The 27,054-nt window shown below is 38.0% G+C and overlaps 2 protein-coding genes across 8 annotated transcripts in view; one reads left to right on the top strand and one right to left on the bottom strand.

The window, feature by feature from the left end:
* The window catches only part of SUPT20H (SPT20 homolog, SAGA complex component), a 29,356-nt gene extending 11,729 nt beyond the window's left edge, over window positions 1-17,627 (top strand). For 2 of the 5 annotated variants that reach the window (XM_059493538.1, XM_059493537.1), the window contains exons 15-23: window positions 2,152-2,184; window positions 3,807-3,918; window positions 6,071-6,179; window positions 6,465-6,623; window positions 8,354-8,666; window positions 9,558-9,712; window positions 11,992-12,047; window positions 15,516-15,621; window positions 17,100-17,627. In XM_059493538.1, the coding sequence (XP_059349521.1) occupies window positions 2,152-2,184; window positions 3,807-3,918; window positions 6,071-6,179; window positions 6,465-6,623; window positions 8,354-8,666; window positions 9,558-9,712; window positions 11,992-12,047; window positions 15,516-15,621; window positions 17,100-17,197 (1,141 nt within the window). In that variant the 3' untranslated portion in view covers window positions 17,198-17,627. Of the gene's footprint in view, window positions 1-2,151; window positions 2,185-3,806; window positions 3,919-6,070; window positions 6,180-6,464; window positions 6,624-8,353; window positions 8,667-9,557; window positions 9,713-11,991; window positions 12,048-13,316; window positions 13,431-15,515; window positions 15,622-17,099 lie in introns of all 5 variants that reach the window. The other 3 variants (XM_059493541.1, XM_059493539.1, XM_059493540.1) reach the window with 3 other exon arrangements.
* Window positions 150-27,031, bottom strand: EXOSC8 (exosome component 8). Of its 3 annotated transcripts, XM_059493544.1 has the most exons (11): window positions 26,902-27,030; window positions 25,270-25,306; window positions 24,183-24,246; window positions 23,559-23,632; window positions 22,983-23,028; window positions 21,878-21,983; window positions 21,746-21,791; window positions 21,385-21,481; window positions 20,210-20,330; window positions 18,177-18,283; window positions 17,543-17,768 (listed from the first exon to the last, which is right to left on the bottom strand). In XM_059493544.1, exons 1-11 carry the CDS (start codon window positions 26,916-26,918, stop codon window positions 17,653-17,655), a joined length of 831 nt encoding a protein of 276 aa, XP_059349527.1. In that variant the 5' UTR covers window positions 26,919-27,030; the 3' UTR covers window positions 17,543-17,652. The 3 variants fall into 3 exon arrangements, with proteins under 3 accessions (XP_059349528.1, XP_059349527.1, XP_059349529.1); XM_059493545.1 differs by lacking the exons at window positions 17,543-17,768; window positions 18,177-18,283 and adding an exon at window positions 150-3,546 and having other exon boundaries at window positions 26,902-27,031; XM_059493546.1 differs by lacking the exon at window positions 18,177-18,283 and having other exon boundaries at window positions 26,902-27,031.
* Between the last annotated feature and the right edge of the window lie 23 nt (window positions 27,032-27,054).

The following is a 27,054-nucleotide window of genomic DNA, read 5'->3' as shown; positions in this document are numbered from 1 at the left end:
TCTTTTTTTAAACTATACTGTGATAAGTAAGTGGAGGAAAACAAGCATTACTTGTCATTTTCAGGCACAAAAATACTCTAGAGCTAGAAGTCTGACTTAAGATTTTTTTTAACCAAAAAAACAACCCAAACCAAAGCATGTACATGCCACCATCATATTTCAAATGTACTTTTATTTTAAATTAGTACATTTTTTTTACATTAAAGATACATTGGGGGAGAAGTAAGCCCACCAGCAAATCCAGTCATGAAAATTGTGGAGACACTGTGAGATGTTGTTGCACTCCTTTTTGGTGATACTCAGAATCTTGATTGTTCTCAAAATTGGCTTGATGCCATGAAAGTGAAAGATGTGACTATATTCTGTTTACTCTTAGATCCAGTTGAACTAAATAAATGAAGAAAAACGTGAGCTTCTGCAAAGCTTCATAATTTTGAATTGTTTGGAATATGCTGGCTTTGGCTGGGTTCTACAAAGATTCTCTGCTCTCGGCTGTTTTTGTTGTGTATACCAGATAATTTGTGTGGAGGAACCCATGCAGCAGAGTAGAGCCTATAAATTTCACTAAGGCAAGGAGCAGTGAGACTGAGCAAACCTTTTAGTTCTGCTAATGAAAGTTATTTTTATCTTCTAGTATGTAATCATTCTTTTAGTTTTTTATGAAAATCTTAAAACATCCTGAGTTTTAAGAGTATTTTATCCCTAGACTTGAGCTATTCACTGTTTGTTTCCGTACTGTTGTGGTTTAACCCCAGCTGGCAACTAAGCAACATGCAAGCACTCACTCTCTCCTCCCCTGACCTCCCTGGTGGAATGAGGGAAAAAAATAGCAAGGGTAAAAGTGAGCAACCATGTGGCTTGAGATAAGAACAGTTTAATAGGTCAAGGAAAACCTACACATGCAAGCAAAGCAAAACAAGGAATTCATTCACCACTTCCTATGGGCAGGCACGTGTTTGCCTGTCTCCAGGAGGGCACGGCCCCATCATACCTGATGGTTACTGAGAAAGACAAATGCCTTCTCTTTAAATGCTTTCCCTACCCCTCTCTTCCTTTTTGCCCTGGCTTTATTTGCCACGTGGTATGTATGGAATATCCTTTCCTTTGGTCACTTGGTGTCAGCTGTCCTTGCAATGTTACTTCCCCACTTCTTGAACACCCCTAGCCCTTTTGCTTGTGAGAGACCTTTGTCAGTACTGCTTAAGAATAGCTAAAACACCCTTGTATTACCAACACTTTAGCACAAATCCAAAACAGCCCTGTGTCAGCTCTTATGGAGAAAATTAACTCTACCCTAGCCAAAATCAGCACACATACTTAGTGCTGATCTTTTTGGAACAATAGTGCTAGCTTAGAGTTGTGTAATAAGGCTGGGAATTAAATCAATATAGAGGTATTAAATGCCTGGAGGGTTTTGGAAATCATTGCTAAGACACTAACAATTAAAGTTCATTAAAACTTAGATAACTCATCCTTGGCAAACTGACATATGGAATGAAAGGTGAAGTAAACATTTTTGTTGTTCAGTAAAATAAAATGCTTGTATAATTTATTCTTTTTGGAGCTGGAGAAACTTCTCTAAAGTTAAAGAAACATAGTAATAAGTTTTCGAGCTGTAAGTGTTATGCAAAAGAGAGATACTTATTTAGGAGGTGTGGAAAATCATAGGGAATTGGAATTGGCATAAGTTAAATCAAACAATGGAAACAAAATGTTTGTTAAAATATTATGCATAGGACTGTTTTTGACCTCCCCTCACCACACTTGTATTTCAGTCTGAGTGTACTGGTATGGTGTTGATTTATACATATCTTTTCCCTTGTACTTTTTACATAAGTAATTCTGTAGCAGTTACATTTTTTTAAAAAATATAAAATCCAAAACTTCTATATTCTGCCTTTTGCTTTGTAGGTAATTTGCTGTTAAAGGAGACCATATTAGATCATGTGTGTATATTGTACATATAGTTAGGAAGTCAAGTGTGTATTTCAAATACTGAATGATACTCAGTCCATTGAATGGATACATTATCATTTGTATTTCAAGCAGGTATGAGAAAAACACAGCACTGCCATTTGTTTGAAGCCTTGTGATTATAAAAATATGTTCTTTTAGTCCAATTCATGACTGAAAATATACTTTATATTTTAGGTTCCTTATTGGTTCGAAGACTGATGCTGAAAGGTAAATTAATATAGTTTGTACAGCTATTTGGCTTGATGACAAATAATAAATTTTGTTCCTTTTTGGCAGTTATGACTGCCAGTGCTGTGGTTATGGAAGCAGATGCAGAACAAATGAAAAAAAATAAGAGGAATTAGTCATCATATCAAGAAGTAGAATAGTGTGTAGCTTCTCTATTTAACAAGCAAGGAAGAATAGAGGACCTCAAATACGTGAGTACACCTGAACTCTGAGACCACTTAGTAGTAATTTCATCCTAACATTTGGCATGGTAAATTAGCAATCATGGAAATGGTTGATTTAAACTTGTTATTTGAAGTGTAATCTAGGATTTAAGATTTATACACCTTCATTTGTTTTATTGTGCATGCCTTGATTCAGCTTTCCTAGAGAAGCAAGTCATAAACCAGTTTTTCAGGATATTTTAGTTGTAGAATGAGTAGGAGTAGCTAATTCAGGGATAACTGAGGCAGCAAAATAAGTGGTTTTTAACTGTTTGTCAGAGTACATCGCATTAGATTGCCAGTGCATATAAGCACAGAACCTTTAAAAAGCAACCTCTGTCAGATCCAGTTGTGGTTTTAAGCCTCCACAGGACACTGCTGGCTATGTACATGCCATAGCTCTTATCTTCACACATGTGCCTGACAGGGAAATGGGTCTTTGATTTGATCAAAAATCAACCATAATATTCTTTTTTTAAATAGATAATTTTGATCAAGAAACTCTTTGCTTATATTCTCTCCTGCCTCCTTTGTGCTGATACTTTTGCTGTTTGTTCTGTTAGCTGAAGTGGGGAGATTGGCTGGCTGAAAAATAAAACAACAATATTACAAGAGCCTAGTTTTAACTGGGATTGATTTCCTGATCATATCACTGAGTTGCACAAGTCCTTTCATCAGAATAAGCAACAGGGTTTCAGGGACAAGGACAAGAAGAAACAATAAAGGAGTATATTTCAAAGTCATTTTGTATATTCCACTCATGTTTGTGAAACAGTGTTCCCTCAGCTTGGTTGTCTTAGATGAGTAGAGATGTAGTATCTGATTCAATTTGATAAAACAATATTTTAAACTTGTATCCCTAATGCTTTAGGAAATGTGTGTCATAATGCTCACAGGGGAGTGATTGTTCAGCCCTTGCATTTAGACTCCTCATCTGACATGGACCTCCAGCTGAAGGAAGGTTGACTGTTTCACAGGCAGCATAACCAGAAGAGACACTTTTATAAAATATTCTGGACCTCTGTAATAAAGGGAGAATGGGATCCCTGTTGACTGACATCCCAAAGATCTGCAGTTGCTTTTGGGAATGGAACTGTTCTGTTGTGTTCTGTATTCCTCCAGTAGAGTGTTTCTCACACTGTATTTTGTATTAGAAAAAAAAAAAAAAGAGATTAAAAGTTAAAATTTAATAAATCTGAGAGCCCAGGAATATAATGTAGAAAGATACAAAGAGGTATAAGTATGTTTTATATATGTGCATCTCTATGTTATGTAGAGATATGCTTACACAATATATAAAATATATGACTATAACATATACAATTATGTGTTTATCTATACGTATACTCTGGAAGTTCAAACTTGTTAATCTTTTTATGTCGTTATTGTTTGTTTCAGGGTGGTGAACCAGTACCAGGAGTTAGTGCAAAATGAAGCTAAATGTACTGTGAAAATGTTTCATAATTCAAGTGGATCAGTCAGTCATCTTTCTCCAGGGAAGGAAATGGAAGTGAGTTTATCAAGCTACAAATTTCTTCTATTTGCGCTTAATTATTGAAATATTAGAATAAATTTTGCTATCCACATTTAACAGTAAAATAACCTAAAAATGTTATCCTGAATGAATTTTTAAATGGGTCATGATCATTCAATGTGAGTATATTGGAAAAGTTAGTGGAAAACTTTTATGTTTTCAATGTTCAAATGTTGTCTTTTAGCTGTTTTAAGGGGTGGGAGGTTGGCTCTGTATCATGTAGTTAGCTCCAAAGTTTTGTTTTAGCATTTTCCCCTGTTCAGGTGAAACTTTCATAGAGCAGTATAGTAAAATGCAGCTGTGTGTCTTGTTTTGCAGGTCAGTAAACACAGAAGCAGATGGAGTAGCTGAACTACTTTTACCTTTAGAAATTCAAATTACTTTCTCTTCAATTTGAAGAGGAAAACTTACAAAAACATCCAAACAAAAACCAATAGAAACAAAAAGCCAAAGGCAAAAAAAGCTCAAACATATAAAAAAAACCTCCAAAACACAAACCCCAACAACTTTAAAGTGTGTATGTTTACATGCACACACATTTCTACATTTCCAGTATAAACTCTTGCATTCCTAAATTTCCCTGCCTGTTGGCATTGCCTTGTGTTTTACTTGCTGCTTCTGGCTATGTTTGGTCAGAGTCAGTACTTCAGCAGTGAGCTGTGTGTTATACTCCAGCTAGTAAATGAGATTGGTATCCCCTGGGGTGTTTCCTTGACATCTTTCCCCTAAACATCTACTTTAAAACTCCAGCAATGTTTTTCTGAAGGAGGTAGTTCCTGGTGTCAGGCAGACCAGCAGCATTCCAAGGCCAGCAGTTGCAGAAAGGAATATGGGTGTTTCTGTGTATGTGTGCAGGCATACAGACACGTACAACATGCATGTGTGTATATATACATTAAAATCATATAATAAATGGGTGGAAGGGTGCTTGCCAATGTCAGCTTGTCTGCCTGTCCAAGCCCCTGCCAAAAGCTGGACTAGAGTTACTCAGGTTACTGTATTTAATTATCTAGTTACCATTGGAATGGAGCATTGGTCTTTATTTTCAAAATCAAGAAAGCAGATTTCAATACAAGAACAGAAAGACCTCAGAATTTTCCTCAAAGGATTCTTTTTTATAAGCAAGCAATTAGAAACATATAGAGGGACTGTCTCTTATCACTGAGAATCATTGGAAGTTAAGCTCACCAAAAAGGGTGATTCTGCACAATGCTCTGATTTCTTAGTTCATGCACATTTAATTGAGGCTCCAGTATTGACATAATATGTTCACTGAATTGCCAGCCTCATTTCCCAGTTTCAGCAGTTTGCACACTGTATGTTTGTTTAAACAGTACTGTCATTTATGGACATCTGCTATAAGGTAAAACCACATAGAATATAACTGAACGCATTTCACTGTTGAGTCTTTAGACAGTGTCAGCTATTGGAATTATGGATGTAGGGTCTGTTGTGAGTGACTGAGAACTACAGACTCAAACAGGTGAAGCAGATACATGTTCAGATAACCTTATGATGAGGATACAAAAGCAAACAAAAAGGCTGGATGTTCCCTCTAAGAGTATGAAGTTCTGGTCCCACTGAAACCAGTGGGGAAATATGTCTTGATTTCTCTGTATTCAAGATTTTCCTAAATTTATTTGAAATCCTGCTCCCAGAACAAAGAATTCTGATCCTGTTCTTTAAGTCTGTCCTGGTTGAAAATGGCAGGTATATAGAGAATGAGTGAATTAAATGATGTCATTTTTCAAGTAAAACCTAAATGTTTTATTATTTCAAGTGTATTCATCACTTTTGTGTTTGTGAAAATTACTATGAGAAATTCCAGAATTATGGAGAAAAGTGAGGCTCTTTAATTATATAACTTTTTTTTTTGCTCAGTTTAAATTTTTACGAGCACTTTCGTGCTGCTTCTTGATGGTAAAGAATTCATGTAAAGAGAGTTCATCATAGGTTATTTTTTAAAAATAAATGCATATGCATTTGAAATGGCTGAAAGGAATATTATCATAGTTCTTAGAAGCCTTCATACAAATCAGTTGATTTCATACAATCAATTGTCTTTTCTGTCAGCTGTGTGAAAACTTTTGTCATTGCTTTGGTAGTGTTAATTGCTCTTTCCTCCCAGCAGCCGGAAAGTGTATCAGGCTCTGTTCAGTCTTCAGTACTGGGGAAAGGTGTAAAACACCGACCTCCTCCTATCAAATTACCTTCAAGTTCAGGAAGTAGCTCTTCAGGTAATTATTTTTTGACTCAAACATCTAATTTTAACATGATCTGCCTGTTGTAAAATGAAAGTATATCCCTTTAGTTAAGATTTAATTAAAAAATACCAGAATCTTATCTGTGAGAAGAGCATGGGGTTTTTTGTTGGTTTTTGTTTGTTTGTTTTGGGGTTTTTTTGTTTTGTTTTGTTGGTTTTTTTTAGTTTCTGATTATATAGTTCACAAAATTCTATCTTAACATTCAAGGTAACGTGTGTACTTACAGAATAGTAATGTATTTTAATTATGCTTTTTCAGGTAATATTTTTAGTTCACAACAGTCAAGTGGCCATCTAAAATCCCCAACTCCGCCTCCTCCTTCTAAGCCTCCTGGTCTTTCTCGGAAACAATCTATGGATCTTAATCAAGTTAGCATGCTCTCTCCAGCTGCCATGTCTCCTGCGAGCTCTTCACAAAGTGAGTCACGACCTAAATTCTCCATTAAATCTTAGGCTTTTGCATAAATGCTTCCTGAGATAAACTTCTTAACCTGTGGAATGATGAAACTTAAGTGTACAGTGTACCCTAAATTGTATAAGTTGTGCAGCTTTAGGCAGGTCTCTTGTTCACTGTATGTATTTTATGTTTATTGTAACTGTGTTCGTTTTCTGTATATATATATGTATGCACCCTCTGTGTATACGTTTTAATACATTTTCTGCAATTAGCATGATCTCCTCATATATGAAAGGCTGGTAGATGATGTGATGAGATAAATTCCAAAGTGTAGATTTTTTTCCTCCGGTGTAAAAACAGTATGTTAGATCAATTTGCCTTTACATTATTTAAGCATCTGGTTTTTTAAATGTTATAGGAGCTGGTGCAGTTGTGTATCTGTGTATGTATATAATCTGATCAGTCCCGAGGTGATGATACAATAAACGATAAGATGATTTTTTAAAAACACTCCTACACTGTTTTACAAATCATTGCTGATTGCAAGTGTGGTGGTGATGCTGCTGATGATAGCACCATATTCTCAGGTGTAAAAATGCAAATTTCAATCAGAAGCGACATCCTAGTTAAAGTATTTATATTAACACTGACAGAATCGTTGTAATCTTAGCTGTAGATCATAAATGTTTTCTAAAACATGTATGTGTCTTGAGCCATTTCATGAACAGATCTGTACAAAGAGGAAACCATAGCTGCAGCTTCTCAAATTTTTTAATGAATACTTGTATACTGCACATTCCAGTATCCTGCATGGTATTATAATGTGCTTTTTGCATTAAATAATTTAAAATCTGGGTAGCTCAAAAGGTGTAACTTTTCTGCCTTCTTGTTTTGCACAAGATAAAAAAGAAAACTTAAGTTTACTTCCAAAATACTGAGTCTGGATTTATGTTAGTGTTATGAATTGTGTAAATCTGCTGCACACAGTAACCTTAAGGCTCTGGTCACCATTCATATTTATTTCCTTTCTTTCTGCAGGACATAAAAGCTTAAAAAAAAAAAGAAAAACAAAAAAAACAGCTCAAGTTTTTTGGGGGTTTGGTTTTGTTTTGTTTTTCTATTGATAGGCTTTGCCTATTGCATCCACAGCAAATACAGCTGTGTGTGTTACATTTAAGTAGAGAGAATTACACAGTAGCTTTTAAAGATGCAGTATTGTCCTCTTCTGTGGTTCTTAAATATTAGATAGTTGCTTTTTATTTGATCATTACTTGGAAAATTGCAGTTTGACTATGATGAAATTTAGATCAGCCCCATGATCATTGAAACTGTACATGATCTTGCTGACTCTTGTTTTCCATTATAAGTTTTTAACACAACCTATTGTGCAGGCAGTACATGGATACTATTTGTTTAGGACAAACATTAATTAGATTAAAATGGTCACTAAGAAATTATTTTAAGTATTCTTGAATAGAATTATGACTTGATGTATGATAGATTATGGAAGCCTTAAAGGAAAATAGAAATTGGTGTATGCTACAAGGAATGAAGCATGGAGATTGGATTTTCTTTGTGATTATACTGCATCCTTAACAACGAGTGTGAGCTGCTACACTTGTCATGTACAAATTAACACTTGCAATCTAAAAAATGGAAGAAATTGTCAATGCTAAGATTCCATTAACCTTATACAAAAAGGACTGGCCTTTTATAACAAACTAGCACTTTTTATTTTTCTCAATGAGCAGGGTCTGGAACTCCTAAACCATCTACTCCTACTCCAACCAACACCCCTTCATCGACCCCACACCCTCCTGATGCTCAGAGCTCAACTCCTATTACCCTTTCTGCCACCCCTACTCCCCAAGATTCAGGCTTCACCCCTCAGCCCACTTTGTTAACCCCATTTGCTCAGCAGCAAATGTCTCTGAGCCAGGCACTGCCTGTAATGACCATTCCTCTTTCCACCATGGTAACATCCATTACTACAGGAACAACCTCCACCCAGGTCATGGCAAACCCTGCAGGACTTAACTTCATCAATGTAGTGGGCTCTGTGTGGTAAGTCTTTTGTTATGATGGTTTCTTAATTTGCCATGGGGGTTGGTTGGTGGGAGGGGATGTGATCCAGGACTGTCCACCATCCATTAGGGTAAATATTTTTCAGGATGATCTATTAAAAAAGGCTTTTATTGCTTTCATCTTTGTGGAGTCGTATAGGTCCATTTCTGAAGGCTTTATCTCAGTTTAAGTGATTTCTGAGGTTTTGCTCTGTAAGTTTGAAAACTTTTTATTAGAGGGGAAGTAGATATCATATGCAGACCAATCTAAACGAAAAATGGGAACAGATTTGTTTCTATCAATTTGAAAAAGCATTGATGTGAAATACTCTTTGATCCTTAAAACTCATTTTGTGGTTTGAAGAAAATAAATACTGTCAAGAATAGATGGTACGGTATAACATGAACTGCTTTTTAGACTATAGAAAATTCTGCAATTATGATGGTCAGTGTAAGACACATAGTGTGCTTCAATGCAGGTATCAGACATTCAAATTACCCAGCTAAGGTGTTCAGCAGCTGGTCACTGTTGATAAATTAGACTTTTTTTAATAGGAGAAAAAAGAAAAAGCAAACCTGTTCTTTTTACAATAGTACAACCATTTTGCAGACTGTTGGCCTTTTAGTATTTCTAGAATGAAAGGACCACTTGTGGTTTATTTTTAACAGTTCATATCAAAGAAGAAAAAACCAGTATGTGCTCATAATATCAAATATATCTTATGCTCTAGGCAAAATGATTTTTTTTTAAGCTGCATTGATGCTTTATCCATAGTTCCATAATTTACAGCAAGCTACTGATTTACTTGCCATGAGACAAAGGGCAACAATTTAGTTATTCAGACTTACTTGTGCCAATTGGGTTTCATGTGTTGTCTTTCCTCTTCTACAGTGGAGCACAGTCACTGATGAGTGGTTCAAACCCTATGTTGGGGTGCAACACTGGTGCCATAGCCCCTGCAGGTATAAATCTGAGTGGCATTTTACCCCCAGGAGGTCTGGTACCAAGTGCGCTGCCCGCTGCAATGCAATCTGCCTCCCAAGCAGGTCAGTGTGACTGAGTGGAAAAGCCACCCTTCAGACAGGGACAGTTTGAAAACATTCTGTGAGAAAAGTGCACTGAAGTGGCCTTTGTGTGAAGAGGTTGTGTATTTGATGACTGGAGCACAGGAACAACATAAATCTTTTTGTATTCAAGGCGTAGGCTGTGTTGGAGATTGTTTTAAGCTGGTTTTTGGTGAGCTGGGCTGGGGGTACACAGTCAAAACCTGGATTGTTTGGTGCACTCAGTAAGAAGTTCAGAAGAAACTCCAAATTTAAATGAAATTTTGATAATGATGACTGCCAGAAAAAAGGCATGATTGAAATTAGAAAGAGGCCTCACTTTCTAAATGTGTGGGGTATTTTATTCTAGCCCTGGTACTACTTTATTCTTGTACAACAATTAAGTAGTTCCTTATTGCCTTCAAATGCAACTATATAAATCTTAAAAGCACAATTTAAATTATCAGTTTATTTTTTCTGAACATATAATAAAAAAGAGTCTAATGTATGGTTATGGAATGAGAACAGTAGAAGACTTCAAGATATCCATCCCTTATACTAAGAGTTAAATCTGTCTAAACCATACTGAGCCAATGTTTATATAAACTGTATTTAAATGTCGTCACTGAAGAAGATTCCAGTCTTCCTCAGTAGCTGTCTGGAGTGGCTCATTATCCATGCAAAATGTTTCCTTCTAATTACAATGCATCTCCTGAATTGCAATTTTTTTTCCTCCTATATCCTTCAGATGTGAAAAATAGTTGTTCACTCTTTACCTTCTAAGTATCAAACATGCTGTCATGTCCCACATTTGTCTTTTTCTGATAGATCGTATTTTTCAAACCTTTCATAATCCTGTCACTCTTTTCTAGACTGTCCAATTTGCTTACATCCTTCTTAAAATGTGATAACCAAAACGGGACACAAGCCTGAGCTTGGCTGATTTACCACTGTGGAGCACAGCAGAATAAATGCATCTCATCTCTTTCACAACATTCCTGTTAACATTTCCCCAAATGAGGTCTGCCTATTTTTTATCTGTATTTTTTGCAACAGCATTACCTTGACATAAGAATGGCTTTACTGGTTTAGGCCAAAAATCCATCCAGTTTATATTCTGTCTCTGACAGTTGCCATTAGAGGATACTGAGGAGAGTGTTTGAGATGAGACAAAAATGTGAAATGAAACATCCCTTGTCTACAACTGTACCTCTTCTGGCAATCTACAGCTTTGAGACTTTCTCAGCTGAAGAATATCCACATGGATCTTTGTGCTTAATATCCTGTGCTAGATTTCTAGTCTGTGGATTTATCTAATTGGTTTTTGAACCCATGTATATTTTCGGAATCTCTACAGCATCTTGTGACAGTGAATTTTATAAATGTAAACTGTGTGGAGAGGTTCTTTTCTTTTGTGTGCTCTGTAGTTTGTATTTGGATTATTTGGATATGTTTGTGACCTCCTGTAACTTCACATGTCCTTTCTTGCTGTATAGACGCAAAGATAGTTACAATTTTGTACTTGCTCATTTGTCTTTTTTTAAATCAGTGTTACTGAGTTTTGGACCATTTCTTCAGTTCATGAGGATTGCTTTTAGTCTACTTCTGTCCTTTCAAGCACTATCAGCTTCTACCAGTTAGGTGTCACATTTTTGTACATGCTGTGCTGTCACTCACACACAACAGATGCAGGTAATGAGCTGAGCTAGGTCTGTGCAAGACCTCCAGGGCTTCTGTTTGAGAGCTGCTGTTTTAGTGGAGTGTCACTCAGATTTGGGGTGGGATTATTTTCTGTTAAAGATTGGTAAGAGTGTATTACTTCATTGAGCCCTTGGACTTTTTTAGATTTACTGTACAAACAGTAAAGCTTTTTAAAGGCAGAAGAAGGATCACTGAAAAATAACTGCTGTGGTGTTCTCCACAATCACCTTTGTGTAAATGCACCAACAGGTTATAGGTCACAGGGTATAATGTTAATGTAGAGATACAGGTTTCTTTCCATTTAGTCAGCTCTTGTGCACTTTGAGTCTGAATAACTATGAGCTGCATTATGGAAAATACAGCATTGTATTAAGTTTACACCTTATTTACACTTGCCAGTATTACATTTTTATTATACTTGTATTATTATACACTGAGTATTAAGTTTACACTCAATTTACACTTGCCAGTTTTCCAACTTTCGTATGTTTAGAAATAGTCCCAGTGGAAAGGTGCACTGCAAAACACAAATAGAACTGAGTAAAGACTCACTACTAATAAAAAGATGTTTTCTTTAACAGGCAGCCCATTTGGTTTGAAAAATACATCAAATCTTCGGCCCTTAAATCTTCTACAGGTAATTTATATACTTGGACACAATAATAATGATAATTTCTTATCTTTCTGTAGAGACCTGCTTAGTGCTGCTTACTGCACTGCCCCACACAGATCTTTGGAGCCAGTTGGTCAGACCATTTACTGCAAATCTTAATTGCTTATTTAAAAGGCTTAGAATAGACATACAAGGTGGAAGTTATATTCCCAGCTCAAAAAAAAGCAGATAATTCTCAGTAACAATATAAAGATGCAGACATCTGAATTCAAAAGATTAACCCTAAAATACAATCTTTCGGGATTTGCCTAAGGTTTCATTGCAGATCACAGACTAAAGTTACAATTATAGTGTACAAAACAGTGTAGTAGAATCACTCAGAGGTTACACATAGAATGCCTAAAAGCCAAGCTCAGCATGCACAAGTAGGTGCAGTAATAGGTTTCAAGAGGTTTTAGAAATGCAAGTTCATGTAAGATAGGGAGTTTGGAAGGTCTGTAAATGCTTTATTTGCACTAAGCATACACACAAATACAAACATGAGCAGATATTTGTTATGTCAGAGTTGCATTTAAAAGCAGAGCAGGGGTTGTTTGTGGAACTGGGCAGAGTTCCCAGACCTTGCAGTCAGCTGCCAGATGCAGGTGCAGAATTGCAGCTTCAGTGTTCCACATACATTGCACCATGCTTCAAAAAATTACTACCAGCTTTGCTACTTCCTCTTCCCACTCCTGTACACTCCAGAAAGATGGAAAAGGGCAGGCACAGGAGGCAGTTATGTCAGAGTGGAGCTCTTCTATAGAATTAAATGCTTGCATATGAATGATTCCATGAAGGACATTCTTTCAAGCTAGCTCTGCCACTCATATAAACCAAGAACAATTCAGCTGAAATAAGTGCAATTAAAGCTGGGGTAAGGGAGAGGAATCAAGGCCGTTTCACTATCTATTAAAATTCAGTGGAATATTCTGAAAGTGGAAATTATGTACAGTGCTGTTGAAGACTGGCATTTATTTTTCCAGTATCAGTACAGTATCTGCCATTTCAATTAAAATAATTACAATATATTTTCCTATGGAAATACCTTTCTGTCAGTTCATTCAAGTTTGTTTTCAGAGCATGAGCCTTTTCCAGAAACAGCAACAATTGTAAATTGATTGGTTTTAAAGGCATTACAAAACAAAAAATCAAGCCTCTGGGAAGTACACCACTATCAATACAATCTTCATCCTAGAACAGTAGGAAACTCAGCAGTTTGATTGAATTATGCCTTTTGTTTTTAATCTTCAACAGCTTCCAGGTGGTTCATTTATTTTTAACCCACTCCAGCAGCAGCTGTCACAGTTTTCTCCAAAGCAGCAATCTCAGCAGCCTACAACCTGTAGTCCTCAGCAGCAGGGAGAACAGGTGTGTGCTAACAGCCCTCAGTCTGGGGTGCATGGATGAAACAGTTCCGCCTATTCTCCCCATCTCCACAAGTAAATGAGCCATTACCCCATGGATCTGAAGCAGAGGGGAAGGAAACTCTTCCTCCTAAACTTTCTCAAACAGCAAAGAGTGCAGTGGCTCTGTTGCTATGGCTGGAGCTGGGTTATACTTCTTTATTTGTATCCTGTATAGAAAAGCTATAACAACTGCTGAGCATTGTCTAACTCTGTCATGAAGAGAGCCAGCCCCATTGTATGAGTGGTGTAAAATCAGCTTAGTGCTTTGTTTATCATAACTAACAGATGAACAGAGAAAAAATGCAGTCAGCCTTATAACAGAGAAACAAACACTTGTTACTGACACTGCTGTGAGCTGCCTTACAAACCTCACTGCTGTAGTTCAGCAGAATTTTCTTTGCACCAAAGGAAATACAAGTTGTCTTTAAAGCTGTAATCTTAAGAGATTTGCTCTGCTGCTGCTTGTAATAAGTGTTAAAGGCTTTAATCACTGAGGAAATCTGAAGTCTTGATAGACACCAATCCATCTTTAAATGACAAATTTTGAGTGGTCAGTTGCACCTTAAAAATCCTAAGGTACAAGTACCAGGTTAGTACTTAAAAATCCTAACCAACATTGATGCAGCAGTATGAGAAAACTAGCTGTTCTGCTTTTGATTTCTCAGACACACAAGCCTTCTGCTTAACCAAATACTCTCTACTGGGTACTCAAGTTTGTCATAATTTTACCTGTGATACTGTAGACTGTTTTTTTATGATATATAGCCTCCTGTGCCACAGGCCTTGTTCTGGATTGTGGGAAGGTTTAATGGGAAACTTTGCAATTTGTTCACAGCATCTGAATCTCTGAATGTCAGCTAGTCGTTGAACTACTGAAAAAAAAAAAAAAAAGTAATGTGACCTTGTACTGTTGGGTTTTATTTTCTAGATATTGAACATCAAGGGCATTTATAAAAAGGCTGACGTAAGCATAGTTCTTGTGGCAGGAAGTTCAGGAGAAAATCAATTTCTGCATTGGTTAAACTGCCCTAAGGAACTTCTTTCATACCTTGCATTATAGAGGAGGGGGTTGTTGGCTAAAATGAGATATTATGAATGCTAGATTCCTTAGCTTTGGTACGGATAGGAATGTTACGTGCTCACAGTGCTTAGTGAAAAAACTTAGGCCCAAAAGCAACAACAATCTTCTGTGCTACTAATATAATATAAACATGCATTTTCTGTCATACTTAGGGATTCTCCCCACATGGTGTTTCTATGACTCCTAGTCATCATGGAGGTGATGATGTCTCAACATGCAATCTTTTGGTCTGGTTTTCCTAGATCTTAGTAGCATTATAATGTAATGCCGAAGAAGCATTGCAACTCCTGGACTGAACCATCTTTTTTCTGACTCATAAGCCATACATATAATGAATTGTGCATATAATACTTTATTTTCCTTTGTTATAAATCATTGCGTAATTTAAGTTCTAGAAGAGGTCATAATTCAGCACCCTTTGACTTCAGGAGACATTGGTCAGACTCCATTAATTCGGTTTAAGTGATTACTGTGAAAACTACTGTGTTCTGATAATGTGATTTTAAAAGCAGGGTCTGTATTTTTATGAAATTAAGATGTGTAGCACAATACGAACATGGGAATGCATCAGCCTTTGCACACTTTGATGGATTAGGACCTTTACACATGGGTATTTCAGGGGCCCCTGAAGACTTTGGGGCTGGGAGTGGGACAGGAAATTGTTGTAAGATTACAACCATGATGTGTAGTCTCTGCTAGACTGCAGAGAAATTGAAAACTATGTGGACTTCTGCTGAGTAACAGGAGCACTACCATTTCTGCCAAAACAAAGCTGTTCTGGGGTGTTCAGTATCTGTTTGTTCTGCTATTACTGACTACACTAGCCTGTATCTGGCACACACTGGATGAAGTAGCATTAAATGTTTTTAAATGGCACTTCAGAAGTTTGCCTTCACACTGGCTTTATTTGCTTATTCATTGATATGAAAGTTTGGTAGTAAGGATCAAGCTTTTCATTTTTGCTAGGGGTCTGACCAAGGTCCATCCAATCAAGATCAGGCATTATCTGCCCAACAAGCTGCTGTAATTAACCTGACTGGAGTAGGGAATTTTATGCAACCTCAAGCCACAGGTATGTGCTTGCTGAGCCTCCTTTTGTAGTGAAGTGTTTATGTTGATAAATTCACACTGAAATGAAGTTTGGTCTTAAGGAAGTCTTACGTTAGATCACAATGATTTACTGTTTGTTATCAGGACATGAATTCTATGAGAAATACTCGACTTCTAAAGCATGCACTTCTCTGCTTTGTTTGGCAGTTAAGTGCCATCAATTTATAGTATCACATGAAAGCAAGTTACACTTAAGACAAAATGAAAATGCAGCGAACTTCATGCCAGACTTCATTAAGGAATGTTTCTTTAACTCTGTGCTTAACATCTAGTGTGAGAAACCTTTGTGTCTCCACAAGCACTTCATAATCTAATTAACTAACAGTATGTGTATCACGTATACTTTATTCTGCACTGTTCCAAATCTGACTCTGAAACTAATTCAATTGATCCCCCTTTCCTGTTACACTGTATTCCTATGTCTTCCTCCCCTGACCAACTCAATCTGACCTCTTTGACCTGCCTGCTTTCCCCTTCTCCTTTCTCAGTGTTGTCTCAGCTTGGCTCTGCTGTGAACAGACCTGGGCAAAGCCTTCCTCAGCAGAGACTCCAGCTCTCTTCTGCCTTGCAACAGCAACAACAACAAGCCTTGCAGCAGCAACAGATACAAGTAATCCAGCAACTTCACTCTGACTGTGTTAAAAAAAAATCAAATTAAAAATACAATTCTTGGCTCCAAAATCCAAAATATTACCCTCTTGGGCTCTCTTTTTAATTAATGCAGTTATGGTCTCGCAAATTTAAAGAAAAACAAACAACAAAAACCAACATGTATTTGGCAAACTATCATGCAAGACCTGAAATCTGTGGTTCTCTCAGCTTGGAGCACTGAATTTATTTTTATTCATTTAAGCCCTCCACCTTCCTGATTTGCAAACATTCAAGGGGTGCTTGTGGCACATATCTAAATACTATACCAGGTGCCAATAGATTTCAAAATGGCATGGATGTAAGCACCTGGAAGTTCAAATGTAGCCCTGCTACAGTCAGTACATGAAAGCAAGAGCTTTGCAAAGCTCCTTTACCATTCAGATGCTTCATGAAAACATTTTAGCATCTTTTAGCACACAGTCGCATGTTTGTAATATATACAGAAAATTCATACAATGCATACACTGAGAAGCTATCACATTAAAAAGGTACTGTGTAACCCAAACACTCAGTGAAGTTGCTGAGTTACTGCAGTTACTGCAATGAAGAGCAAGGGCAAAGAAACAAAGCTGTGCACATTCACATGTAAAATGTTAGCTTGTGCCCTCAGCAGGCTTCTGTGCCACTGGTGCTGCTTGACTGTACCCAACTGCCCCAGTACATGGTGTGTTCCTTTTGTCAACCTGGTGCTTCTTTATTTTTTCTTTCTCTCTCCCTCTTCATTCTTCCTGATGTGAAAGCTTTATAGTCAACACTAACAAGCTTTTTCTCCCTTCTCCTCCATGGCAGCAGTTGCGATTCTTGCAGCATCAAATGGCTATGGCAGCGGCAGCAGCACAAGCAGCTCACCTGCATCATCAACATTCAGGCAGCCACTCAAAAAGTAAAAGGAAAAGAGGCACATCAGCCCCTCCAAAATCATGAGACTTGCCTCCCCCCATAAAAAAATTGATTGGAAGGGGATTTTTTTTTCAGATTGTTAAGGAAAAGGCTTAAAATAAAATTAGTGTTTTATATTACTGGTGGGAAAATGAACTTTTGACATTACACTAAAAGAAACGAACTGATTTTGGAAGCCAACCCTACAGAACTTAGAAATTTAATCTATAAAGTGGCTAGGATCTGGTTTCCTCTAGTCACTTAATTTTTTAACAGAATGTTTTATCTTGTATTTTTTACCAGTCAACAACATTGTACATAGAATGAGGGTGAAAAACATTTTAGAAAAGATGAACTTTGTAAATGTAGTATTGATACTTGTTTATTTAGTATAAAAGGTTTGTGAACACTGTAACAAATACAATTTTTACAAATCCATTTTTGAAAAGAGCTCTCTTTTTGTTCACTTGGGTGTTATACTTTTTATTACTTTGTCTATGAGCTTCTTTACTTCTTTGTGTCTTGTAATTGCTCTGGTGATACAGTCCTGAAGCTTGGCTCCTGTAAGAGGACTTCCACCTAAACATTGAAGGGAACAATTTGATTTTCTATTTAAACTTCAGTTATGTGTATCTAACTGTGCTTTCCAAATGCAAGTATTAATACATTAATTACTATTACCAGCACCTTTCACTGAGGAGCATACAGCTTTCCCAGCCCTAGCTTCAGGCAAAGATAATGAAAACAAACAAGAGTTGTAACAGGAGACATGCCCACAATTAGTCCTCTCCTGTGACTGCTTCTTGAACTTTAGTCATGCCACTCACCATCTTAAAACTTTTCAAGAGCAGGTAATTTAATGACTATTCAGGCAGACACTGTTACCATAAAGCACCTGCATCTCACAAAGCCAAGCAGGTACAGAATCTTTTCTTGACCTAACATCATCGTCTCTCATAGGCTTCTTTGTAGTAAATTTAGAAGTACCTGGTTTATGGACAGAACACAGTCTGCCTTCTTCATCAGTTACAATGGTTATTGTTCCAGTTGCTAAATCTTCTTCTTCAGCAGTTGGATCAACAATGAGTAATGTGCTTGTGAAAGAAATGCATGCACATATGTTGGTATACATTGCTCCATTAATGTTATAGCAAAATACAATTTTTACTGTAGTCTTACAAAATACTTGTAGATGGATTTAGTGCTCAAGCTTCTCTGTTTTCCTACCAAAATGCACCAATTTTAAAAGAAAGAAAAAAAAAAGCCAAAAAATGTGGGAGAGTCCACATAATCATGTGTTTGTGACTGTGGAAAATAGGCATATAAGCGGTTTCATAAACCTGTGACATTGCAGGAAAATGCCACTGAATTGCTACTTGCAGTATGTAATATGAAAGACTGCAGTTGTTATTTTGTAGTTATGCTGAAGACTGGCATTGGTTTTAGGTGTAGGCTGCACTAATTTCTACCAGACACCTTAAAGCAAAACTGATTTCCACTGGCAAGTTCACCAAAGTGGTTCTCAATTTGTTGTCAGTGAACTGTTAACATCACTCAGACTGGGAATAGTTCAAAACCAGATTCATTGGGTTGCTTAAGACAGTTTATTTTGGCTTTCATGCTGTCACATGAGCAGTTCAGTGCATGGCTGTTGTTGCTGTACAGGTTGCTGCCACAGGAGCAGCCCTGCAGCAGTGCTCCTCAGCCATGGCCACACTAACCAGCAACCTACCACTTGCATTTCCATTCCATTTATTCAAGGAGGCTTTTTATGCAGAAGAAAGCTGCCTCTGGAAGCCAGAGTATGTAAAGCATTTTATTGAAAGAGCTATTAACCAGAATTAAAAAAAAAATAAAACCAACGCAAACCACACAACACAGGCAGACACCCCTTCAGTACTTAGTTTTAGAAGCTAAAAGGAGGCTTCAGTAACTTGTTTGATGCAACAGTTGGTTTCAGGGAAGGAAACAAAGCCCAACAGACACTCATGGAAAGCCTTCTTCCCCAGGCAGCTTTTTGGTCTATGTGTAAGTATGTGTGACTTGTGTGTAAATAATACCTTACTGACAGCTGTCTGCCTAGTATGTTACTCAAACACTTAGTGTACATCCAACTTCAGACCCAGCAGAAATGGTACTAAAGCAATTAACAGAGGCATTCTAAAGAACCAATAATGTCCTGCTCTGATGCATTGGTAATCACTTGGTCAACAATTAACATTAATGCTCTCCCCACATCATTTGTTATTTGGATGAAAGGCCCCTACTAATAATTTCTGTAAATACACATTAATGTGCCATAACCCCCCATGATCTCCAAACAGACCTAAATCTTGAATAGCAGAGTGATCACTATCCTGTCACTTTCTACTTTGCAAATGGATGTCACCAGAAATGACTGCATTTCTTATAAATAGCAGCAGGGCACATTCTTAACATTCTTGAACTAAGGAAGACCCAGTAGACAATTTCAGATGAGGAGTCAAGTTACCAGATGTGATTACTTTGAATTCTCATAATCAGATTCTCTTCCTACATGAACAATGACTTAAGCATGCTGGCTACACTTCACCTTGAGTAATTATGTTTTCAGTTATCCAGGGGTTCTATTGTTCTAACTGGACTGTTACTTCCTCCCTCCTTTGTTGACTACATCCTTGGAATAAGCTGTTCAAACATTGCCATCTTTTCTATCAGTTACTTACACAGGCTTCTGAAACATTAATTGCACTAGTAACGTTTTCATCTTAAAGATACTTCAAAAACCTCAAACAGTACCCATCCATGTACTTTTAAGCTTATTTTTACTGCACTTTGTCTTGTGAACTCCTTACATCACAGAACTAGAGGCCCCTTCAATGAGAGAGGCTGTGGATTTAAGACGGGTGGAGCAGCATTGCCTGAGGCTCCACTCTGGTCCCTGGCAGAAGTGCACAAACATCATCGGTGGCATCTTCCATCTTTCATTTGTTTTACAAACACTGTTGTTTCCATAAAGTACAAAACAGTTTGGAACTTACTCATCAAATACAGCAAATGATGTGGCAACCGGATGCTTTCTGATAATCAAAGGATTCTTCTGTTTTAAATTAACTTCTGATAAACCAGTTTCTTCGTTTATCGTAACCAACGGCAATTGCACTGAAGAGATGAAAAAATTACAATGGTCTAATTTGAAACAGGCCTAGAAATGTTAACAACTACTGAAATATTTAAGCTGTTCTCTTAACCCGCTGAGAATCAATCAGAATAGGTTTTCCTACATTATTTATACTCTCTACAAAAAAAAATCATTCTTGAATTCAAGGACAGTATTTAGCTTAGAATGACCTTTTCAAGGAAGTGTTTGATTTTTGTATTGAGGGTAACAGAACCTTTTCTCCTTACACAGAAATATTTTCTACTTCCAAAATGCCACACAATTAAAATACTTTAGACTCTAGTACTTTAGATTCTAATACAGTAGAATATTTAACCAAAAGTGTTTTTTCCCCCAAGTCTACTGGGCATATAAAAAGTAGTAATGTAGTCTCATGTCGTGAATTGTATATATCTGTAGAAACAGTGCAACCTGACCTTCAGCTAACTCTTGCCTCTTACTGTGACACCATACATTGCTAGTGACAAGGACAAGAACCAAGTAGCTAGGGGAATTCCAAGGCTGGCAATTCACAGTTAGAAAGGGAGGCCTTGCCATAAGCTTCCCTTTAAACTGCTCCTTCATGCATTTATAAGCCACACACCTGCAAACAGTCAGGCCACACATTTTTTTACAAACTATAATTCATTAAGCTAGGAAAGGAATATTCTGTTGTGACAAAGTACTTCTGTAAGCAAAGCCTCCAACAGCTCTTCCTGCCTATGCAAAATACATTATCAAAGTAATACCCTGATGTAGATGTTAAATTCATTCATGGTCACTGCTGAAAGACTCATGTATCTGACACAAGAGAACACATGGCAGAACAGCAGTTAGTCCTTTAAGAAAGCAATAATAAGTGTACAAAAAAGATCCTATTTTTCAGGTGTTACACATCTATGGCATCCCACCATCACTTACACCTTGTATTTGCATTCAAATGACAGGAAACAAACAGTCCCATGAACTAGTTACCCACTTAGCAGGGTTCAAAACGAATGCATTTCTCCAAGCAACACTTACCAGAATGTCTCTCTTGTTCTAAATAAGGCTTACCATTTTTTAATGCTGCCAACAAAGCAAAGACACTGGCATCCAGAAGGTTTCCATCATAGTCCAGACATATGATATCACAGTATAACACCCACGCAAGCTATCAAAAAAGGTTTGCACATGTGAGATACTCCATCAGCTAAGTAAGTGGTCTAATATGTAAGAAAATTCTGGCCACACTACATACAGGTACTTATTTCTATCATTTGATTTTTGCACTTAGGAAGTAAACTAAGCTATGAAGACTGAAAAGCAAAACCAACACTAAACCCCCTATAACTTCAAATACCTTCTGTATTTGTACTTGTGTACAGGTCCTGTGATCTTGTTACTATCTAACTCTTCATTCTGAGACAGAACTTACCTTGCCATTGGCAATACACAGATCTTCTTTCACTATCATCTGTGAACTAAAATAAAATGAGAGTAAGCAAGGCAATGAAAGGGCACCGAGACAGATTTGGTTGTATTTTAACAGCACTAAGATGGTTCTTACTTTTCAATCACATCTGCGATGAACTGACTTGCTGCTTGAGCCTCTTCACCAGGTGGTCCAGAGCGAAACCTCTCTGCACAGAGGGGGGGCAGCTCCACATTTGGAACTAGGTGGCAAGAATCATTAGTCATAAACCAAAGAAAACAGGCAATGGGTAATCAAAAATAAAAAAATAAATAACAAATGCTATTAATACTATTTTATGTACTTCAAATTAAAGGCAAGACCAAGAATTTTTCAATCAAGCCTTCCTAATTCTCCCCTCAAAAATAAAGTTATGCATGAGTTTGTATTAAAGAACTTGTAGAACTTGTACTCTCTGTACTCAGAAACTATATATTCCATGGAAAAGCACATACTCCTAGCTATCACTGTCTGTTTATAATCCTTCTCTATCATGACCCACACAAACACTTCTTTAAGTGTTAAGCACTTTTCAGCAGATCAAGAAACAGCAGCATTTCCATTCCACTGCCTGACTTTGCTGGTATGCTGTCTGCTTTCCATCAACTATTAAAACCTGAGGCTTTAGACTTGAAGCAAAAACATGCATAAACATTCATGAAAAAACCTAAGCATAGTCAAGCTTACTGAAAACAACATACTTGGGAGATGCCTTAGAAAAAGGGGACTTTGTCTCTCAATTCCACAAAATTATTTTATTTCCAAAGAAACTCCAAACAGGAGTGAGGAGGTACCACTGGGACTTACAGTTCTCTGAGAAATAAACAGTTTTTATTTCACAGTTTTTAACAGTTACATTTTTTGCCTACTGGAACTTTGAAACAGAAGTTAACATGCCTTTGCACAACCATGCATGCCACTGTCTTTTATAGAGTACCTTCTCCCTCTTAATATACACAATGATGCAGGTTTCCTTCCATGCCCAGTCTGGAAACTGCAACAAAAAGGTAGCTGTATACAGAAAACTCACAAGCAAAACAAAGGGAATTCTAGATGCCTAGATGTCAATTTTGAAATTAATTTGAAGAGTTGTAATAAAATTTGATCCAAATGAATTCTTTTAAGAAATCTACAGAACACAATTTCCACAACCTTTTAGCCGAAGTAATACAAAACCTCAGATCCATACTGAAACACTTACCAATATATCCCTTATTAACAGAATCCACTGCAGGTGCAGCAAGTTCCTGGAGAAATACAAAAGAGAAAAATGAAGAATTTTGTACAAAATATTTTTCAGTTGTTTTCTTCCCAGTCATTATTACAATGAGATTTACAAAAGTCATTTTTAATCATTCCTTGTCTGTAAATTTCCTATGGAAGAACTCAGTACAGGGATGAACAGTCATTTGTCTTGTAGGTCATGGCAGGCCAGCAGTAGAGATGAGGCTACAAGGCATTCAATAGTCCAGCCAGCTCATTCCCAGTACACTTACTGATCCATGTTCAGGAACTTTTTTCAATTACAGAGCTTTTATCTAGAAATAACAAGGACTTTAGTTTTGTACATGATGGGCATCACAAAAATACACGTTCTCAGACTATATAGGTAGGATTACACAATTACATTATATATTAACTTTCAGGTCTGGAAGTAACTCAGGTGAAAGACTGTAATTGCATCTGACTGGCACATTATCGTAACTCCAAGGGCGATCAATTCTAAACACAAATGCACGAAATCAGCGAACAGATAAATAAAGATAACCAACCATACCGCTTTTACTCCGCAAATCACTGTGGTATTTCCTAACTTCACCAGGGCAGAACCATCTGCAGTTGTAATTGAACCTGAAGAGAAAAAGTACTGTTCAATAAAATCTATTTTCCCTTTAAAGCGCGCTAAATAACATCCAACCTTCATGGAGTATTTACCTTCTATCATTTTGTACTAAACACAGCCTAAGCAAAGTCTTGAATCCAGAGTGGGACAGAATCTCTGTATTAAACAGTCAATCATACAGAATGGTTGAGGTTCTCCAGCCTGCTGAGCCCCCTCTGCATGGCAGCAGAACCCTCTGGCATATCAGATAACACTCCCAGTTCAGTGTCATCTGCAAACTTGTGAGGGCACCTAAACTGTGCTGCACATGCAGGAGCGGAACTGACTAATCACATTGAGCACATTAGCCCAGGAACAGGACTGAAAACAATGTTTGAGGATACCACTGTACCCCACATTCTCTTTCATGCTTGTTGAAACTGTAAAGAAAAATCCTTCCTCTTCCTGGTTTCCAAATACAAGAACCAAGAAAACCAATTAGCAAGTCATTCAGGTCACCTCTATAACCTGATATTAATAATACCTCCCCCATTATTATTATTCCACATAAGCACTTGCCTATGTTGACAGTGGTTGTCCGAAATTCACCTAACTCTCTTCCATCAGGCCGACAGTTCTCCTTCTAAAGAAAAATTACAAACTTCAAATTAGAAAACATACTTTATCAAATAGCACGGTAATATTTTTGCTACAGAGTTTCATAAAAAATATGAGTTTTCCCTAGCAAAAATGCTAGGGAAAACTCAGTCAGACTATAGCTGGCTTTTCATCAACTGATATGTAGTTTGTGGTTGTAGGCCTACAAAAGAAAACTCCTGATTTTTTAAAATGAAATTTATTTAGACACTATAACAATAGACTGATGTCTCAAGGGTAGGTACTACAGGAGACTAGATTCAGAACATCATCCAAGAATGAACACGCACTGGTAAACTTAAAATGAGAGTTTCTAACTGCCTGCATTGTTTAGTGGAGCTCTTAAAATTAGAGTGAACTAAAGAAAACAAAAGAAAAACCCTGCACCAAAAGAAAATGCAGCATTCAAATACCATCAGTACAACACATAACCCTTATTTTAGAAACTGAAACAATATTCCATCATTTTAGATTACTCACCGCAGTTTCAAGCTTTTCAAAAGCAAACTCTTTTGGTTCAATTATGAGAACCAAAATTTGCAATAATACTGGATCCATTTCTAAGTCAATACAACTTCAGTAACAGCTGAACTAATTTAAGGTTCAGCTGTTCCGTGTTCTTCCCCCGCGGTTACAGTGTGCATGGTTAGCAGCAATAGTCTCTATTACTAATTTTTGTAGCATCTAAAAGCCTGGTTTGACACCATTTTGTACTAGGCAAAAACCTGCATCGCCATCTTGGTCAAATTTAACCTGAACTGCTTTCAAGACCAACAGAAGCATTCACCCATCAAGATGAACAGTATCAACACCATGGAAAGATGGAAAGAAAAGCATGTTCTGAAGAGCACAAAAGTTTTTCACCTGCTCAGACAGGTTTTTGGGTTGGGTTTTTTTCACTTTCTATTTCCATAGTTTCAGATTTCCATAGAGACAAGTTAGAAGAGCAGAAGCAAGAAAGAAAAAATTCACTGCAAGGAACTTATACGGCATCTTATGTTTCACTTACCAAAAACCTCCTGTAATATTCCAATGGTTCCACAGTTCTAGAATAAATAGAAAGAGAAATTCAAATGCAAGTTCCTGAGTAGGCAAGACACAAGGAAAAAAAATCTGGGAATCAAGATGCCTGACAAAACTGTTTTGCAATACAGTTACAGAACAATGAGGAAATTTTAAACTAATCTAAAAAAAAATATGTTTTCACAATGAACCTGCCTGCGCATACACTGAACAAAAACTGCTAGCTTTCATCTTTCAAGGAATGCAAAAAGGAAAATTTTACTACACTGTGTGAAATATCTGTTAGCTCAAGGACTGCAAACCAATGCAAAAATCTGTATAAAAATGTTTAATTATTCAGTTTTTCTTAGAATCGTTGAGAAAATGTACAACTACAAAATATGCTTCATGCAGTGCTTCAGATGAAAAATAATTGATGCTTATTATTAATCATACACTAGTAACAGTACCTGTGTATTAGTATTTTAAGCAGGGATCATTAAGGTAAAAAAAAGTTTTATAAAAACTGTTGCCAATATTTAAACAAAGCAGTCACAGTTTTGTTAAAATAGTGCTTCTGGGACAGGGGTGGAAAAAAGATAAATGGAATAGGCAAGTTTTCCAAATGCAAACTAACACACAGAGGTATCGCCAACATAACGGCCAGCATGAATTGGCTCCTGCTGGCTCCACATGTGTTGGTCGGGTACCACTGGATTAGAAACCCAACACAAGGTCTGTTGTCTTACAGTTCATGTAACAGCACTTGCTAAACCTTGTTTGAAGCTTTTAAGCCACACAATAGAATCAAGGATGCTGGGACAGCCTACCCAGAGAAGCTGTGGATGCCCCATGCCTGGAAGTGTTCACGGCCAGGCTGGATGGGGCTCTGAGCAACCTGGTCTAGCAAAAGGTGTCCCTGCCCACGGCACAGGGATTGGAACTGGATCATCTGGGAAAATCCCCTGCGACCCAAACCATTTTCCTGTTCTAAAACAAGTAGTTATAAATGGGAAGTCATTGAATTCCCTACAATTTTAACTTTCTTATAATTCGGTCAGCTGTGTAAGGGGAGGTGTAGGTCAGAGAGCAGGAAAACGTTTGTCACCTAGAGGATTATTGGGCGCTGGGACTGGAATTTCCCCAGGGCAGAGGTCACAGCATCAAAACTGCCCGAGTCCAAGAAGTGCCTGGATAACGCCCTCAGGCGCATGGTGACTCCTGGGGGTATCCTGCACAGGGCCAGGAACTGGACTCGCTGATCATTAAGGATCCACCTCGGTATACTCTGCAATTCTGATACCAGGTAGCTCCGGGCCTCACTGAGCTCGGCTTTTTGCCGGGCGTTTTCCCGGCTGGCCAAACCCCGCTCGCTCAGTCTTTCCCGCACGCGTCGGGGGCTCCACAGCCCCGCAGCACGGACCCCATCCCTCCCAGACGCGCCGAGCCCGCCCCCGGCGTGCGGCCGGGGCAGTGACCGGATAAAGCCCTTAAGGGTCCCCGCGCGGCCGGAGGGGTGACCGGATCAAGCCCTCGAGGGTCCCCGCGCGGCCGGGGGGCGCCGGGGGGCGCTGGGAGGCGCGGGCGGGACCCGCGGTGCGGCTCCGGCGGGACGGCGGCCCCCTCGCCCAGCACTTACTTGAACGCCGCCGCCATGGCGGTGCCGTCTCCGCCCCGGATGTGGCGCCCCCTGGCGGCCCGCCCTCCCGGCAGCCTCCGCGGGCGGACCGGCGGCAGCGGCGGCCACAGGGGTGGCGGCGCTGCCGGGCCCTGACCGCTGGGGGGCGCCGGC

This window comes from Ammospiza nelsoni, chromosome 2 (genome assembly GCF_027579445.1).
Source record: "Ammospiza nelsoni isolate bAmmNel1 chromosome 2, bAmmNel1.pri, whole genome shotgun sequence".
Classification (NCBI taxonomy): Eukaryota; Metazoa; Chordata; class Aves; order Passeriformes; family Passerellidae; genus Ammospiza; species Ammospiza nelsoni.
Note: the sequence above shows the minus strand (reverse complement) of the source record. Positions and strands in the feature narration are given on the sequence as shown.

Bases quoted from the DNA above. Each gene is read 5' to 3' on its own strand.
- EXOSC8 (XM_059493544.1), bottom strand. The intron at 23,633-24,182 runs GCAAGTGCTTAT...TTTTCTCTTCAG, and splicing joins GACAACCACTGTCAACATAG to GTTCAATTACAACTGCAGAT. The intron at 21,482-21,745 runs GTAAGTTCTGTC...CTTTTTTGATAG, and splicing joins TGTGTATTGCCAATGGCAAG to CTTGCGTGGGTGTTATACTG.